The 19,953-nt window shown below is 46.2% G+C and overlaps 1 protein-coding gene across 5 annotated transcripts in view; it reads right to left on the reverse strand.

The window, feature by feature from the left end:
* Positions 1–13,735: 13,735 nt before the first annotated feature.
* KLC4 (kinesin light chain 4) overlaps positions 13,736–19,953 on the reverse strand; it is a 104,232-nt gene continuing 98,014 nt past the window's right edge. For all 5 annotated transcript variants that reach the window (XM_063444199.1, XM_063444202.1, XM_063444200.1 and 2 more), the window contains exon 15: positions 13,736–15,342. In XM_063444199.1, the coding sequence (XP_063300269.1) occupies positions 15,271–15,342 (72 nt within the window). In that variant the 3' untranslated portion in view covers positions 13,736–15,270. The remainder of the gene's footprint in view (positions 15,343–19,953) is intronic.

Consider the following 19,953-nt stretch of genomic DNA (forward strand, 5'->3'; position numbering starts at 1 on the left):
AAAAAACATTGCCATTATGAGAACATAACATGTTACTTGCACTCTTACTAGTCCCCACACAGGTGGCAAACCGGTCTTAGCTCACTTGTACCTTTAGAGAGGAACCCTAAATCAAAAGGCCAAGATAAATCCCACCCAAAAAGCCAGTCCAGAACCAAGGTGGCAGCAATTCTTCTCAGCTCAATAGATACAGCCGTACAGAAGACTATCTTTACTGGACTTATTCTGATACTCCTTGTGGCGAACGTGACCACGCCACGGGCTCCTAGAGGAGCCTGCTTGCCATCTCCCTGCCCACAGACTATGGGCCATGCAGGCAAACCTGTAAAAGACAGTTTAAAAGGCTTGGTTCATGTAATTTCCATATGCCATTCGGGACCCGAACCAGAGACCACCCGTGTGCTTGTTAAGCCTAAATGACACCTTGTAACGATTTCCACCTCAGTGTTCTAATTGTTCGCCTGGGTGGCCGTAGTTTGTGTGGATGACCACGAGGTGGCAGCCATCTTGTTCCCGCGAACGCAGGCAGCGGTGTTTGGGCGTCAAGCTCATGGAACTAAAATCGGACACAAACTCCCGAACACCACTAGACTTCCATCATCGTCTGTGTTAATTTCTACACACCCTGGAAGGGCACTGTTCGGTGGAATCGTTTGCATGGATGAGGTGAACAAGCTACACATTGTAGTTATGGATTTTATTAAAGGACACAGAGGCTCATATTAGGCGTATCTCTTTCTTTTATTCCTCAGCAGCAAAGAAAGGATATTAAGATATTCATAGAAAAAAAAAATACCCTCAAAGGGTTAACCATCACATCATAACATCTTAGCCAATGAGAGCCGTCCACATTGCATATACTCCCATGTGACCCTAATCCACTCTTTCTTTGCTGCTGCCTCAGCTAAGTAACACTGATGTTTTGCTCCGTCATACTGTTCCTGTATTTGTTATTGTTTGTTTGTTTAATTGATGGTTTTTCAGTTATATCTTTGTGTTTTCGGTCTTCCTGTAATTGAAGCAGAGCCCTCTTTTCTTGGGCCCTCTGTTTTTTTCGTTCTTTCCTATTCCCCTTTCCCACCCCCCCACAGCTACCACTCTTCCCTCCTATATTTCGGGTAGGTTGTCACGGCCTTGGCGACCCCGTTACCCGTAGTCTCCTTCGGGCCTCAGGGCACGTCTTGCTGACAGTTCGCGGCTGTGCATCACAGCATCAATCTTGTGTGTGGCAAGGAGTTTGCCGTGCTTTTCCCCAGCTTTGGGGTGGCCGCAAGCTGATTGGCTGCCTGTGTTGCTGGGCAGCTTGCCAGTGCTTCCCTGAGGGCACACTCGGTAAGCTGACAGTGATTTTGCTGTACTTTGTCCTAGTGTGCCTGTGACAAACTCCCCTTTTTACATGAGTTTGCCACAAGCTCCAGGAGGAGTCTGCTTGCCAGCCTCCTGCCCACAGCCTATGGACCCTGTGAAAAATAATGTAAAAGTCGCTGTTTGTGTAATTGGGATTATATGGTTCAGTTACCGAACAACCGCACGAACCAGAGACCACCCTGGAGATTGTTAACACCTTTTAACAACTTGGAACGTTTCTCCCCACAGCGTTCTAATTGTTCGTCTGGGTGGCCGCAATTCCTATGGACAACCACGATGTGTCGGCCATCTTGTTTGCATGAATGCAGACAGCTGTGTTTTTTTGGGCATGAATCTCATGGAACTAAAATCGGACACAAACCCCTGAACACTGCTGGACTTCCATCATCGCCTGCGTTCGTTTCTATACAACTTAGAAGGGCACTGTTCGGTGAAATCATGCGTCTGGATGAGGGGGAACAAGCTCCAGGGTAAGACTATTGACTCTGTATGGTAGTTTTTTCATTTTCAAACTACCGAACTAGACCGACCGCAAGTCCTGATTCTCTGGAACAGTTTTGAGCATGGGACCATGCCTGCGGTCGGTCAAATAAATGACTTCCAGGAAACTCCTGAACTGATCTGGGTGAATTTTGGATATGTTGGTCACCCAGATCAGGGCTACCAGGGGTGAGGTTACATTAATTTTTAGGGTACTTTTGGGATGTTTTGAAAAAGTATGTTCTTTCTGTGCTTGGAAATAATTGGATTAGAATTCATACAGTTACTCATCCAATTATCTCCCAGGAAGAGGGGAGGGGAGGGATTGTATATGGGAGTGTCATGTATTTAAACACCTTTGTCATTGGACTGTGATTTTGTTCTGCAGCCCCCCCACATGGTCCTGGGGAGAGTGCCCCTTGCATGGGGACATGCATATAAGTCCAGTTATGACTGCCATTAAAGCGTTCCAGTTTGCACTCCAAAATTGTGTGTCGTCCTGTTATTGGAGGGAAGGAAGATTTAACCCCTGTGTTTGCTGTTCCAGCTTGCAGGGGATTCAACAAGGAAAATCCTTGTAAGGACTAGAGCTCCCAGGACTGAGTGTCGACCAGTGCCTGGGGGTGTCTAGAGCGAATTACCCATTTGGCTCCAGGAAGGAGAGGTTACAGGGCCCCAGTCAAACCATGGCGATTGTGGGCAGAAGTGCTGTGGTTTGTCCCCTGTTCCTCGGAAGTGGTCCTTGGGGGAAGTAACCAGTCAGGGGTACAGGGAGCTCCGTTACAGTGCTTATTACCTGTTTCAGCCAGTCTAGCCTTCTGGGCAATGCAGGTTCCTTCATTCTGTGTAACACGGGATACCTGTCACTTAGCTTTTTCTCCAGTGCAAGTGTGTTGCCCCATATTTGGTCACTATGCAGGCGCGTAAGGAGTTAGAAACATAGAATGTGACTGCAGATAAGAACCATTCGGCCCATCTAGTCTGCCCAATTTTCTAAATACTTTCATTAGTCCCTGGCATTATCTTATAGTTAGGATAGCCTTATGTCTATCCCACGCATGCTTAAACTCCTTTACTGTGTTAACCTTTACCACTTCAGCTGGAAGGCTATTCCATGCATCCACTACCCTCTCAGTAAAGTAATACTTCCTGATATTATTTTTAAACCTTTGTCCCTCTAATTTAAGACTATGTCCTCTGGTTGTGGTAGTTTTTCTTCTGTTAAATATAGTCTCCTCCTTTACTGTGTTGATTCCCTCTTTATGTATTTAAATGTTTCTATCATATCCTGTCTCGTCTTTCCTCCAAGCTATACATGTTAAGATCCTTTAACATTTCCTTGTAAGTTTATTACTGCAATCCATGAACCAGTTTAGTAGCCCTTCTCTGAACTCTCTCTAAGGTATCAATATCCTTCTGAAGATACAGTTTCCAGTACTGCGTACAATACTCCAAGTGAGGTCTCACCAGTGTTCTGTACAATGGCATGAGCACTTCCCTCTTTCTATTGCCAATACCTCTCCCTATACAACCAAGCATTCTGCTAGCATTTCCTGTTGCTCTATTACATTGTCTGCCTACCTTTAAGTCAGTAAGTTGGTAATTAATGCCCCTACTACTGCTGAGAGTGCCACTAGGCAAGGAATGACTCCTGTCCCTAGACCCCCAACCCATCCGTGGAAAGGACATGGCCTCCATGGAGCAGTTGAACTCGGAGGTGTTCCACTCGCTGCTGAACGCTACAATGACCAAATCGGTCACCTAGGCCATTTTTACAGCAATTGGGGCGATGTCGGACAACTTGTCCAAGTCCATTGCTATTCTGGCGTCTAGTCATACCCCTGGCTCGGCCCGCACTAAGGCCGCTGTTGATAAGCTGGTGGTCCCTAGCGGCCGTAAGGCTACTGAGAAGACCCACTATGTGGGCGAGCATGCCTCCAAAACTGGATTGACAGACAGGCTGCGTCTTGTTACTATTGAGGACGTGGGGCCCCCACGTAAAACAGCCACCCGCCGGGTAAAAGTGGTGCGGACATGGAAGAGGGCAAAGTCCCTGATAGATTATTCCGACTCTGGTTTGGATTCTGAGGAGGTCTCGGATGAGTCCGATGGGATTGGCTCTATTGATTCGGGGACCTCCTCTCTGGACCGCAGTTTGGCTGTGAACATGGCCCTTGGGCTAAGGAGGTGGCCGACGCTTCCACCATCCTCGACCTACAGGGAGAACCCCTGTTTGATCCAGATGCCGTGTGTGACGAGACCAATCTCGCCACATTGCATTGGAGGAGCCTGGTCGTCCGCCTGCTGCCTTTGGATCATGGACCGGCAGTTAAAGGGTTAATTTTTACTGTGCAGAAGGATTTATTTCTCCCTTTCTGCACAGCCGTTCGGTAGATTCTATCTACCGAACAAACATCAGTTTTTCAGCCTCCCCAGAGCCATGGGAAGCCGGCCGGCGCTGTTAATGGGCCACCCAGAAGCTGGAGTGCGCCCTCCATTTACCTCCCTGAAGCCGTGGTTAACCGCGGCTTAACAAGCGTGTGCCGGCAATTGACCATCCAGTAGCTGCGGTTAACCGCAGCTTAATTGATTGTTACTGGGTGGTCGCGGTTACACCTAGCCGCCACACGATGGTGGTGTTCTGGAGCTCCCCGGGCAGCCAGCGCTTTTCTGCCCGGCTTTCATGCACCAAACCCGGACACTTTTACGTGCAGGCACCGCTGAACCTCCAGCCCCTGGTTCTAGTTCGTACTGATTTAACGAATGCATGTAAATTCGGTATTTTATGTTGGAGGAATGTTTTAACCCAGATAGCTATGCCATGGAGCATATTAGTGTAATTCAAGACTTTGGCTCCATGGCAATTAAACTGTATTCGTGCACTCAGACCTGAGCTATCTGGGGATATGTTACATGTATATATTTACTGTACCATTTGTCCCATTATGTATTTTAAAGTGATAGTCTGTCTTTGTGTCCCCACGTGTGTAATGGAGTTTTGCCTTTGTCCTGGGAGATAATTGAATTACTTCTCAAATTATCTCCAGGGCAGAGAGGAGGAAGCCAGGATGCATTGTGGGTATGTTTTACTTCTGTATGTCCTGAAATGCTACTTGTCTGTCCGTTGTTACAGTCTTCCATCTGGTCCCCTAGGGGAGTGTAGCCCTCAATAAACAGACCACTGCTTGAGCCTCAACACGGAGCCTTGTCTCGTTATTGGGGGGATTCACTGTATGCTGTTGGAGACTAATTGCCAGGAGTGTAAGCTGATGTATGCTTTTCCTGTTAGTCTGCTAGCAGCTATTCGTGAGGTTCCAGTTTGGAGTGCTATTTTGTATCCAGTTCGGGAGTTTGGTGTTCTGCAGTAGCTGTGCCAGTCTTTGAAAAGGGGATTATCGCCTAAACAGACTTTAACCCCTTGTCTGCTGAAACGGTCCGTTGCACCGTGCAAAACCCTACGTCGGCTGAATGGTACCCGACCGATCACGTGGCCCAGTATATCGTGGCTAGGATTAGGAAGCCCCTAGACAAGGCCATGAGGAATAAGCTTCGCCTGTGCCACACATAGACCCTAAGGTTGCCCAATTCCTGGGCAAATCAGGCTGGAAAGCCAAAAAGGGGCTGGACTATACCCTACGTCATTGCCAAGACAAGGTGCTTTACGTATTAGGCCCTAGCGCCCAAATCTTCAATATAATCGAAGAGGCCTTAACTAACGGCGTGCCAGTTGATCTCTTGGCCATCAGGGATTACGTCCAGCGATCTATTGGTTTGATAGGCAACACTAACACTACGTTGGCCACTGAGAGGCAAAACTCTATCCTCATGAAAATCGAGCCTAAGCTCGTTAACCTGGCAATATCTGAGCCTGGACCGCAGGCAAAAGGTCTCCTATTCGGGGACAATTTTGTTAAAGAATTGGGTACTTATGTTAGTACATTTACGGCACTGGACAAGGCACAGACAAACATGAAGAGTGTGTTCTCTCCCAAGGTTTTGGGGGGGGGGCCGGCAGACATCGAGGCAGTCTGCCCAGCCACTCCTCCCGGGGTTCCTACTGGGGTTACCGAGGCTCCGCCACGCCTCAATTCCAGCCTACAGAGACAAGGTCCCCTTCGCCCTTCTTCCCACTGAGGAGCAGATCGTTGCAGTCCCGAAGGACCAGGGGTATCTTGTATGGCCGACGGCCTTATAGCGAGTGTTCTATTATTCCCTCCCTCTTGTATGTCATTTGTGGGGGGCAGACTGTCCCATTTTTTCGATGCCTGGCACAGACTGACCTCCAATGTTTGGGTCCTAAACTTCCCACTGAGGGGCAGCTCATTGCAGTCCCAAAGGGATATGGGGTACCTCATATGGCTGACGGCCTTATGGCGAGTGTTCTATCATTCCCTCTCTCTTGTATGTCATTTGTGGGGGCAGACTGTCGATTTTTTTCGATGCCTGGCACAGACTGACCTCTAATTTTTGGGTCCTAAACACTATCCTAGGTTATCGTATCGCGTTTGTACCGAATCCAAACCTCCGTGCCCTACTGGTTTGTTTTTCCCCCAACAGGACAGGAGCCTGGTAGGGGAGGAAATTCTTGCGCTACAGGGAAAGGGCGCAATCTACCAGGTTCCACCCTCCTCTCCCGGGTTTGTGAGCAACCTCTTTTTGGTACTAAAGAAGGGAGGTGGGGTGCGACCGGTCATCAATCTGCGCCCCCTCAACAAATATTAGAAAGGTACATTTCTCAGTATGTACCATTGGGAAATAAATATAAAAGAAACAAATTAAAACCAATGTGGCTTACTAGAAAAGTAAAACAAGAGATAAAAAATAAGAAAAGGGCATTTAAAGCATTTAAATCGGACAAATCAGATGCATCTTATAAAAGATATAAGGAAGCAAACAATGCGTGCAAAAAGGCAATTAGACTTGCTAAACTTCAAAATGAAAAAATGATAGCTAAAGAGAGCAAAACCAACCCCAAAGCATTTTTTTTAAGTACATAAATTCTAAAAAACCCAAAAATGAAAGTGTAGGTACACTAAAAACTGAAACGGGGGTGTTAGTCAATGAAGACCAGGAAAAGGCAGGAATTTTAAATAACTATTTCTCCTCTGTATATATTAAGGAAGAACCCATGGCAATAGATGTGCAAATGATTGCTACTAAAAACTTGCAGAATAATTGTAATTGGTTAACTCAAGACAAGGTGCTGCAGCAACTAAAGAAAGTTAATATAAAGAAAGCTCCAGGGCCTGACTGTATCCATCCACATGTACTTAAGGAACTAAGTGTAGAAATAAGTGAACCTCTGTTTTTACTCTTTCAAGATTCTTTTCTTTCAGGAAGTGTTCCGGAGGATTGGAGGAAGGCAGATGTGGTTCCTATATTCAAAAAGGGTTCAAAATCCTTGCCTGGAAATTATAGACCTGTGAGCTTAACTTCTGTGGCTGGTAAAATATTTGAAAGATTATTAAGGGATTATATACAAGAATTCCTTGAGAAGAACATGGTTATCAGCAAAAATCAGCACGGTTTTATGAAGCACAGGTCGTGTCAAACTAACTTGATTGCATTCTACGAAGAAGTAAGTAGAAGTATAGATCAGGGTGTTGCAGTGGATGTGATCTATTTGGACTTTGCCAAGGCATTTGATACAGTTCCACACAGAAGATTAGTGTTCAAACTCAAGGAAATCGGTCTAGATGAAAATGCTTGTTCTTGGGTAGAACATTGGCTTAAAAACAGAGTACAAAGAGTTGTCGTTAATGGTAAATTTTCAAGCTGGACAGAGGTGGCAAGTGGTGTCCCTCAGGGGTCTGTTCTGGGACCCCTTCTATTTAACATGTTTATAAATGATCTTGAAGACAGCATTGAAAGTCATGTTTCAGTGTTTGCAGATGACACAAAACTTTGTAAAATAATACAATGTGAGCAAGATATTACTTTGCTGCAGAGGGATTTAGATAGACTGGAGGACTGGGCACTCAAATGGCAGATGAAATTTAATGTTGAAAAATGCAAAGTTATGCACTTCGGCGTAAAGAATACACAAGCAACGTATACCCTTAATGGAAGCGAATTAGGGATAACAACACACGAAAAGGACTTGGGAATTGTTATAGACATCAAACTATGCAACAATGTGCAATGTCAATCAGCAGTGGCCAAGGCCAGTAGGGTATTGTCATGCATGAAAAAGGGCATTCATTCTTGGGACGAGAATATAATTTTGCCTCTTTATAAATCACTGGTAAGACCACACCTTGAATATGCTGTGCAATTTTGGGCACCTGTTCTAAAGAAGGATATTATGGCACTAGAAAAAGTGCAGAGGCGGGCTACAAAATTAATAAAAGGAATGGAACATATCAGCTATGAAGAACGGTTAACAAATTTAAACCTATTTAGTTTAGAAAAACGTCGCCTGAGAGGGGATATGATAACATTATACAAATATATTTGAAGCCAATACAAACCATTGTGTGGAAATCTATTCACAAACCGGACTTGACATAGGACACGAGGTCATGCGTTTAGACTAGAAGAAAGAAGATTTCGTCTAAGGCAAAGGAAAGTTTTTTTTACTGTAAGAACAATCAGGATGGGGAATTCTCTGCCTGAAGAAGTGGTTTTTATCAGAGTCCATACAGATGTTCAAACAGCTACTAGATGCATACTTGCAAAAACAGAATATTCAAGGATATAATCTTTCAATGTAGGGTAATAACCGCTTGATCCAAGGATAAATCTGACTGCCATTCTGGGGTCAAGAAGGATTTTTTTTCCTAGCTTGTTGCAAAACTGGAAGTGCTTCAAACTGGGTTTTTTTTTTTGCCTTCTTTTGGATCAACAGCAAAAAACATATGTGAGGAAGGCTGAACTTGATGGACGCAAGTCTCTTTTCAGCTATGTAACTATGTAACTATGTAATGCATTTTTCCGGTACCACCATTTCAAAATGGAGGAAATCCACTGCCTTTGGGAACGACTCAGATTGGGGGACTGGATGGTCAAATTTGACCTTCAGGATGCATATCTCACAATCCCTCTTACCGAGGAATGTCAACACCTCCTTCAATTCCAATGGGACGAGACGACGTGGGGATACCGGTGCCTTTCCTTTGGGCTGTAATCGGCTCCGTGGTGCTTCACGAAGCTGAAGAGGTGTCCAGATGATCATAGACCTAGACGATATGCTAATCATGGCGCACAATGCTCACCAGCTCTGGCAACACCTCTCTTGGGCGTTGTCCCTTCTGCAACACCTAGGATTTCTGATCAATTGGGAAAAGTCAGTGCTAACCTCTTCCCATTACATGGTCGTTCTTGGGATTCAACTTAGATGCGGTACACGGGACACTCAGCCTACCGCCCACAAAGGTCAAACTCGTCAAGAAAGAAATCTGCAGGATGTTGGCTTGTCTGGTCTTGGCCTAATGGCAGCTAGCCAGGATGATCGGTCTCCTCTCAGCCTCCATTCAGGTGATTTTCACCAGGCCTCTCCATTACAGGGCCCTGCAACGGCTGAAGGCCACACACCTACATTTGGATCGCTCATACTCCGAATCCGTTCCACTCGATTACACAGCCAAGGAGGAACTTGCCGGGTGGCTGCAACACATGGAAGCGTGGAACGGCTGAGCGATCTTCGGAACCGCCCCAGATGTCATCATAGAGTCCGACACGAGTACACTCTGTGGGGGAGAGCGTTGCAGTCCTACCTCCAAAGGAGGAAAATGGTCCCTCTCAGAAAAAGAGCTTCACATCAACGTCCTGGAACTCATGGTAGGGTAGTTTGCCCTAAAGAGCCTCCTCGGGGTCACGAATAACTGCTCCATTATTCTGCGGATTGTCAATATATCTGCAGTCCGCTACATCAACCATCTGGGCGGCACCAGATCCAAAATTCTGGCGGACCTTGCCAAGGAGTTTTGGCAATATTGTCTGGATTGCAATATATCGGTTCAAGCGGAATACATTCCCCGTCTGCCCAATACAGTAGTGGATTGGAATTTGAGACATCTTCAGGACACCAGCGATTGGTGACTGGACCGCGAAACCGTCCTACGGCTTAAAACGCTCTGGGGCCCGATGTATATCGACCTTTTCGCGTCTCTATTGAACTCACAACTCCCGGTGTACTTCAGTTGGAGGCCGGACTCTGACGCCCTAGCAGTGGATGCCTTCCTCCAGCCATAGCTGAACTGACAACTGTATTGGTGGGTCGACTCCTACGGGGCATTAAATTCGCACGACCACCTCAACCTTGATACACATCATTATGGGAAGTGAATTTGGTTCTCAACCTGTTGGAAACTTGGCCACGGAATGCAGAACTCACGCTTAAACAGCGGTCAGCAAAATTGCCCATGTTCCGCTGTCTGATATCATGCAAACGGGTTTCAGATGTCCGAGCACTGGACATTGACGCACGTTCCTTTACCTCTACAGGAGTTTCCTTCAACATTTCCAGACGTACCAAGTCATCGATTACTTCGGTTTCATATCCATCGTTTCCTCACAATGTTAACCTCTGCCCAGTGGCTTGTCTACAGGAATATTAAGCAGGGACTCAGGTGTTCAGGAATCCAGCATATCATGAGTTGTTCTGGGCTATTAAAATGCCTCATCACTCCGTATCTACAGTGACGCCAGCCCGCTGGATGAAATGGCTTCGGCCCACATAGATACATCCGTATATGGTGCACACTCTAGTAGAGGGGCCATGGCTTCAAAGGCTTATAACTTGGGCTGTAAACTAGAAGATCTTCTTCGAACAGCAGATTGGTCTCATGAATCTACGTTCAAGGAATATTACCTTCAGCCTACAGAACATGGCTCATCTATGATCATTTCACAGATTTGAACTAGCCTAATATGAGCCTTAGTGTCCATTAATACAATTACCAGATTTGACTAATTACATGACAGTCATAAAGTCAAGAATTTTATCAAGGACATGGAGGTAAATATTAGCCCACTCAATACAGGTACATTTTAAGTTTTTTGTCCCACCCTAGGTACGCGATGGATATTGATTTGAAAAGTCTGGATTGTTTTTCTCTGTTGGTTATTATTATTGTTCCAGGAGATAGTTCTGTTTAAATTAAGCATATTGTAGGTAACTAATTAAAGTGCTCAGTTTTAGTCACTACTTGTCAGAACTCCAATGAGACCCAACACGCAGGATGTAATGGAAAAACATAAACCGGACCTTAGAGTGGCCGGACTATGTTAGACAGCTAGAGAATAGTCAAGAACAAGCCAGGTTCGAGGGAGCCAGAAATCACGAAAACTAGGTATACAAGCAGAGTCAGGAAACCAGATATTACGATAATCGAGGTACATGAGCAGAGTCAAAATAGGAGAATGTAGAGGGTGACAGTACAATCCTTTACTCCGTCAAGCATTCCCTTCTTCCCATAAAATAAAATAGCCAAGTAATCCACAGTGTAATAAATCGCTGGTATCGCCGAATAATCCACCCATGAGCCAAAGCTTAATGCTAGAACAAGACTGATTTACTGAGAAACAGGGCACACAATTTATACAGTACAGAACTCCTCCTCTGGGCCAGGCTAGATAATTGGGTTTGAGCAACTTATCAAACTCAATTATCTAGTGGCCAGAAAAGTAAATTTTTTTCACAATTATTAAAAACATACTTTATGCATATCAATATAAAAACTAAGGGTTATGTGAGCAACATATCCAAATTGCGTGAGAATCCAAGTTATACCGTGTGGAAGTTTGACCGGCTCGCCACGAGGTTGTAGCCGACTCAAGAGTTCCATGAAATCAGTGGTGCGAGTCGGTCTCCGTTCGGATGAAAATTGCACGAAAACCCCCATAGATGTAATGTAGATGGTTACATGAGAGTGCTCCCCTCGTTCGGTAGATTGAAACTCCCAAACGCCATTCGTGTTCAGTTCGTTGAAATGGGTCAGACGTGACTTCCATGGGGGACCGGGGATTGCTGGGGAGCCATGCCGAAAATAGTTCCAGGTGCAAAATATCAAAAAAGAACCAGTTGTAAAGCACTATTGGGAACTAACCAAAGAACCACAACAAGACAAAGTCCTATGTGTGAACCAGCCTTTTATAGGTTGGCTCTTTAAATTGAAAACCACGCCCCCATACAGTCGAATCCAGACGTCATCGGCGTCATGACGGCACGTACGCGCCATGATGACGTCATTAGTGTCATGACGTCGGCGTGCGTGTGCTGTGTCATAAAAGAGGGCGGAACTACAGCGGCCAGCTTTGGAAACCGCTGGAGTAAAGACTGGAAGCAGGAACACGGCCAGTCGCCTCCCAGACACCGGCTGTTCGTCTATCTGGTTGTGTTGCTTCAGTTTGTTTGTTTCGATTCATTTAATTGACTATTGGCTTCGGCATCACCAAGAAAGAGGAGTGGATTAGGTGCACATGGGAGTATATCCAATGTGGACTGCTCTCATTGGCCAAGATGTTATGATGTGATGGTTAACCCTCTGAGGGCATTTGTTTTGTTTTTCTTTTCAGTGAAAATCTTAATATCCTATCTTTGCTGCTGAGGTATAAAAGAAAGAGATAAGCCTAATATTCGCCTCCATGTCTTTAATAAAATCATGACTTTACGTCATGTAATTAGTAAAATCTGGCAATTATGTTCGGGATTTTATTCACTTTTGTACTCTCGAAAGATATTGACTGCTAGCACTTATTTCATTTCGGGCAGGAGCCACGTGTGCGGTTGGTCAAATAATTGACTTCCATGGAAAAACCGAACCACTGAACCGATCTGGGTGATTTTTGGATATGTTGGTCACCCAGATCGGGGCTATCAGGAGATGTGACTTTTGTGGTTTTGTTTTTTTTTGTATTTTATGTGTTTCCTAAATTGTTTTATTTTCTGTCCCTGAGAGATAATTAAATTATAAGTGTTTGCTCAGGTAATTATCTCTCAGGCACAGAGGATCCTAGGAGGGATTTTCCTGTAATGTGTGAGGCCTCTAATGAACCAGACTACTCCCAGCATTAAGCCTCGGCTCATTATTCTCTTGGAGGAGAGGTCTTCCCACTGGGAGCTAGATCCAGGTGTTGGTCCAGTGTGGGAAGGGACGGCGAGACCCTAGCCAAGCTGGGGCAGCTAAGGGGACTATAATGTTTATGGTGTCCGGTGCGGTGCTTATGGTACTTCGTGACTACTAGGAAGCGCGATTGGCGGAGGTACCCAGTCAGGGTGCCAGGCGGTCTGCCACACTCCTCTAGGCAGACTGAAAACTGGTTCCATGTCTAGGTCACCTTTTAGATTTAGATTTGTCATATCCAAGTTTCACGGCACTTGCCAACTCCTGCCTTGTCCGCCAGCCTTTGTGTCACTTTAGTGTCTTCTCCTAATTTGCCTTGTTTTAAGCACTCCCTAAAGTCATTCTAGTTCAGGGAAGCCTGCCACTCAACTCCTTAAATAACGCATTTCACTCACCCGATAAAAGCCCTCATCTCACTCTGTATTTACATCATTCTCACCCCCCTATCCATTTAGATTGCAAGTTTCCATGTTAATTAAGCTCTCAACTCTTCTAGTACTTGTATATTGACTCGTAGATGTCTAGTAGCATTGCCTTTTGTACACAGACAACACTGCGGAATGTCTTGACGCTTTATGAATAAAGTATGATAAAATAATAACTGTGTCACAGTCAATACTTTGAAAACTAAAGTAACAACCCATTGGCTGCTGCCATGCACACTCCATCTCGTATAAGACAACAAGGTGATCAAGTTGTCATTGAATCAAGTTCCCTCCACCCCACCATCCAATTCAATGTCCAAAAACCTTGAATATGGATAAATTGCTCTAAAATCCTCTCTATTTACGGAGTTAGATCATCAATAAAGAAATTAGGACTCAGTTTTTGGAATACTTTATTTTCCTGAGATAAAACCAGAATGATGTCACATGATGGAAAGAAACAAGGCAAGATATAGATAAAAACCTCACAATCTGACTCCTAGGAGCCAGAGAACCTGCAGGGAGTTTCAATGACAAAATCAGCATTTTGTAAAATTATGGTATGACAAAGGACAATAAGGAAATACAGCAGCAAGCTAGCCATACCATAAGATGTGTAGCAGAGAAAGTAGAAGATGCCATCCCAGGGGCGAGTGGGAGGGTGAAGAAAGATCTATATAGAAGGGGTGTGTAATTATTGCAGAGCAGTCCTGGAAAGCAACATTCTAAATTGGGTGCAGATCTGTCAGCCTACACATAGCCTACAGGTCCTAGAGGTGCGAGGTACATGCACAATGGGGAAGAGTGAGGCTCATGCTCATTTCCGAGATGGGTGACATGGAGTGGTGGAGGGGACCCACTCATCTCTACAAGAGGGTCTTAGGAGTGTTTTTTTTTTATATATACAGTTCCATAAAGTGATACTTAGCATAGTTGGTTCCGGGGACCCATTTTATATCCAATACGCAGAGCACTCCTGGGACTACACATGTAATAAGTTATCACATCTGTCCTGAAGAAAGGATGTGATACATAAAGGTCTAGTCCTCTTCTGTGCAGGCAGATTATAAGCTTGCATTTTGTATGTGCACTATAGATTATACAAAAGGTCTCCATTCCTGCTAAAATTGCTAGCTGGCTTGAACTTTATATAGATATCAAGCACGTCTCTGCCTTTACTATAAAATGGCATAACCACAAACTCAATGCAGGATCACAGAGGGTGCCAGCAGCTGTAAAAGCAAGTGCAGCAGGCACTTCAGGAATGGAAACCATTCACCCGTAACAGGACAATAAATAAGCTCTAAAGAGGATAGGACTAACATGAGGCTTGTTTTGCTGCCCTCTTCTGGTGAATAATGGCATTGAAAATTCCAGTAGTGTCTGCAAAATTCTAGCTGAATGTGGGTAACTGTTAAAAGAAGGCTTAAAATATTTGGGGAACTCCTAATATTTGACATCTCCCTGAAGCTGGACACCAGTCTGTGGGTACCTCCATCTGTAGTGTTACTCTATAAATGTGGGGTACCTTTCTACCCTCTCTAACATGATTCTATAGGAGTGGGGTACCTGGCAAACGCTCTAGTGTAAGACAAGTTAACCATTTGTCTATGCAGTGTAAGTCTATAAAAATGTGGGGTACCAGTCTCTGTAGTGTAACTCTATAAAAGTAATGTGCCATTCTGTGCAATGTACTTTTATAGAACTGAGGTACCTGACTGTAATGTAACTCTATACAGATGGCATACCAATCTCTGTAGTGTAACCCTATAAAAGCTTGTCTCTGTAGTGTATGCCAAGCATTCTATGTTACTATAAGGATGTGTGGTCCCTGGGTGTCTCTGTTATAGAGGTTACATGTGGGTCTATGTTTTTGGGTCTCCCTCTTGGCATTTGGTGATCTGGGGTTGTTAGAGGATGGGCAAGGCTTCTTAGCTGTGTGACGATAGGTCGATGTTACTGGCACTCAGTCCTCGAGACTCGGAAAGAAGATTCTGAGAAACCTAAAAAAAAATAAAGAATAATAATTTAAAAAATCATGTCAGCCTGGAGGTACGGAAATATCAAGTGACAAAGACAGCCCACAGAAACAGTAACATCAAGTGACAAAGATAATGATGTCAGAGAGACAGGCCGCCCACAGCCACGATGACAGGCCACCGCCATTAAAACCAAGTAAGAACAGTAAACAAACGGCAGCATTCATTAATAAAGAGCAGAATGCTACAAAATAGACAATTCACAGCAAAATACTTAAAAATCAATAACTGTGCAAAAAATCCTCACTTGTTATCCAGTACTGAGACATTAGCAGTTTCAGATTCCCCCTTATCTGATGCAATGCTACTTGTAGATCTCTCTCGCAATCGCTGCATTACGGATCTGCTTCTCTAATCATTCAAATGGAAAAACGGCCAATTGTCTGACTAAAGGGCCAGTGTCTAAGCACAAAATACACTAAAAAGAACACTAGAGTCACCAGATCCACTACCGTTTAATGTACACTATACAGCAGGGCTTGACAAAAGTGTTTGGAACCTAGGAGCCAGCTAAAAAAAAGTTAGATTTAAAACAGTTTAATTTTCAACGAGAAAATGCAATTTTTAAGGGATAATCAAGTCACTTTAAGACCAGAACCACTATATGAGAAGGCCTGACCAGAACCAATTGTGATAAAGTGAAGGCAGAGAGGCCTTTTAACCCCAGGGGAAGTACGTGTAGTTTGTGTGTTGCACAACACAAAGCTATGTTTAGTTATGGGCCCCTGGGGTGGAGCATTTGGAGAGAAGGGTGGGCCAATGCTCCACTCCTCGGTTTAGACACAACTGGGAGAAATAAGGTCCAGGTCAGGGTTTTTTGGAGCTGTCTCCAACCCACTGCTCAGCTGCAGATAATCAGCTGTAGCAGTGGGAATAAACCCCTCCCTGCTAGGCAGGTAAAGGGGGGGGATTGCTGGCTTCCTCCCAGGAAGCAGGTAGGAGAGAGGCTGTTCTCTCCAGTGAGAGAGTCAAGGAGACTAGGCACTGGGAGTGCAGAAAGGAAGCAGTCAAGGCTGGCTTGGAGCACTGGGAGTGCAGAAAGGAAAGCAGTTAAGGCTGGCTTGGAGCACTGGGAGTGCAGAAAGGAAAGCAGTTAAGGCTGGCTTGGAGCACTGGGAGTGTAGAAAGAAAAGCAACAGGCTGACTAAGCACTGGAGTGCAGAGAGCTGACAAAGACACTAGGTTGGTGCAACCCAATGATATGTTTTTGTTAGTTTAACCCTGATAGAGAGGGATATTAAAAGTGAGTCAGTGCTCAGACGAGCTAGGTTTTTGTTTAAAGGGGAAACCTGTTATATTTATGTTTTTTAGTTGTGTTGCTGTGTGGACTTGCCAATAAAGTTGCCTGGATTATATGAAAACCAAATGACTGTGCCTGTTGTTTACTCTAGAGGACCGTGCTATCTGCAAACAAGGATCACACAATATATCTTAACGTAGTGGCTCTGGTGTATATAGCCTGTCCCTGCAGGTGTTCTATCAAAAAGACATACCCCGTGAAAAAGACATACCCCTCGTCACTTCCGGTGACGCGGCCGCACCGGAAGTGACGTTCGGAGGGGGTGTGCGCCGCCGCGCAAGCGCACAACGACTGGGTAGGTGATTTTACATCAAGAAGGGGACATTAAGCCCACAGTGCGCACGCACCTCATAGTACTCCCGTCGGAGGGTCATCGCGCGTGCGCACTGCTGGGCATAGAGCGCTTCACACACCGCGCGTGCGCAGTTGAGGGGTAGGTAATTTTTATGGCCATTTCGCCTGTGAAATCTCCATACCCCTATACTGCGCGTGCGCGGACCCAATAGACCGCGCGTGCGCAATGTGGGGTAGGGAAATTTCACAGGAGAAATGGCCATAAAATTTACCTACCCCTCAACTGCGCACGCGCGGACTCACATCATCAGCTCCAAACTTATCTGGACACAGGTCAGTCTTTCCCTGCTCCCAACACCCTCAGCCATCCGAGGGGAGGGTACAGTATATTGGGGGGGGGGTGTCTGCGCAGTATATTGGGGGGGGGGGGGGGATCTGCGCAGTATATTGGGGGGGTCTGCGCAGTATATTGGGGGGGTCTGCGCAGTATATTGGGGGGGGTCTGCGCAGTATACTGCGCAGCCCCCATCATACAACTAAGTCCACCCATCATATTGCGCAGACCCCCCCCATATACTGCGCAGACACCCCCCCCCAATATACTGCGCAGACCCCCCCCAATATACTGCGCAGACCCCCCCCAATATACTGCGCAGACACCCCCCCAATATACTGCGCAGACCCCCCCAATATACTGCGCAGACACCCCCCCAATATACTGCGCAGACCCCCCCAATATACTGCGCAGATCCCCCCCCCCAATATACTGCGCAGACCCCCCCCCCAATATACTGCGCAGACCCCCCCAATATACTGCGCAGATCCCCCCCCAATATACTGCGCAGACACCCCCCCCCCCAATATACTGTACCCTCCCCTCGGATGGCTGAGGGTGTTGGGAGCAGGGAAAGACTGACCTGTGTCCAGATAAGTTTGGAGCTGATGATGTGAGTCCGCGCGTGCGCAGTTGAGGGGTAGGTAAATTTTATGGCCATTTCTCCTGTGAAATTTCCCTACCCCACATTGCGCACGCGCGGTCTATTGGGTCCGCGCACGCGCAGTATAGGGGTATGGAGATTTCACAGGCGAAATGGCCATAAAAATTACCTACCCCTCAACTGCGCACGCGCGGTGTGTGAAGCGCTCTATGCCCAGCAGTGCGCACGCGCGATGACCCTCCGACGGGAGTACTATGAGGCGCGTGCGCACTGTGGGCTTAATGTCCCCTTCTTGATGTAAAATCACCTACCCAGTCGTTGTGCGCTTGCGCGGCGGCGCACACCCCCTCCGAACGTCACTTCCGGTACGGCCGCGTCACCGGAAGTGACGAGGGGTATGTCTTTTTCACGGGGTATGTCTTTTTGATAGAACACAGGCTTTTCAATGTAAACACTGCTCTTTCAGAGATAAGGCAGTGTTTACATTGCTTCCTAGTAACACCTCTAGTGACAGACACTCTGACGATAACTTGGTCAGTGCTGCACAGCATGCAGCATCCACGTTCAGCGTCTCCAAGCTCTGCATTAATTCAATGCATACCTATGAGGAGATGCTAATTAGCACAGCGTGTTTTGCTGTGCATGCGCAATACTCTGTGGGAAAGCAGTGGCTTAGCTGGCGTGGGAAAAAAGGGGAGTAAAAACACCTCTCTCATGCGGTCGAATGAGGCAGGTACTTAGACACTGACACACTGACAGACCGACACACTGACAGACCGACACACTGACAGACCGACACACTGACAGACAGACCGACACACTGACAGACAGACAGACAGACAGACAGACAGACAGACAGACAGACAGACACACTGACAGACAGACAGACAGACACACTGACAGACAGACAGACCGACACACTGACAGACAGACAGACAGACAGACAGACAGACAGACAGACAGACAGACACTGACAGACACACAGACAGACAGACACACAGACAGACAGACACACAGACAGACAGACACACAGACAGACAGACACACAGACAGACAGACACACAGACAGACAGACACACAGACAGACAGACACACAGACAGACAGACACACAGACAGACAGACACACAGACAGACAGACACACAGACAGACAGACACACAGACAGACAGACACACAGACAGACAGACAGACACACAGACAGACAGACACACAGACAGACAGACACACAGACAGACAGACACACAGACAGACAGACACACAGACAGACAGACACACAGACAGACACACAGACAGACAGACACACAGACAGACAGACACACAGACAGACAGACACACAGACAGACAGACACACAGACAGACAGACACACAGACAGACAGACACACTGACAGACAGACACACTGACAGACAGACACACTGACAGACAGACACACTGACAGACAGACAGACACACTGACAGACAGACAGACACACTGACAGACAGACAGACACACTGACAGACAGACAGACACACTGACAGACAGACAGACACACTGACAGACAGACAGACACACTGACAGACAGACAGACACACTGACAGACAGACAGACACACTGACAGACAGACACACTGACAGACAGACACACTGACAGACAGACACACTGACAGACAGACACACTGACAGACAGACACACTGACAGACAGACAGACACACTGACAGACAGACAGACACACTGACAGACAGACACACTGACAGACAGACACACTGACAGACAGACACACTGACAGACAGACACACTGACAGACAGACACACTGACAGACACAATGACAGACAGACTGACACGTCAACAGACCGACATACGCTGACAGACACACTGACAGACAGACACTGACAGACAGAAACACAGTGGGGCTTTCTAATCTTCCTGCAGTTCCTTACTGCTTCCATGTGCGCTCTCTGTAGTGATGCCGGGGCCAGAGTGATGCCATATTGCAGCTCCCGACATCACTAAACCGTGCGAGGAAGCAGAGAGGAGCCACAAGAAGAGTACTGCTCTCTTGCACG

The sequence above is a fragment of the Pelobates fuscus genome, chromosome 2 (genome assembly GCF_036172605.1).
Source record: "Pelobates fuscus isolate aPelFus1 chromosome 2, aPelFus1.pri, whole genome shotgun sequence".
In the NCBI taxonomy this organism is placed as follows: Eukaryota; Metazoa; Chordata; class Amphibia; order Anura; family Pelobatidae; genus Pelobates; species Pelobates fuscus.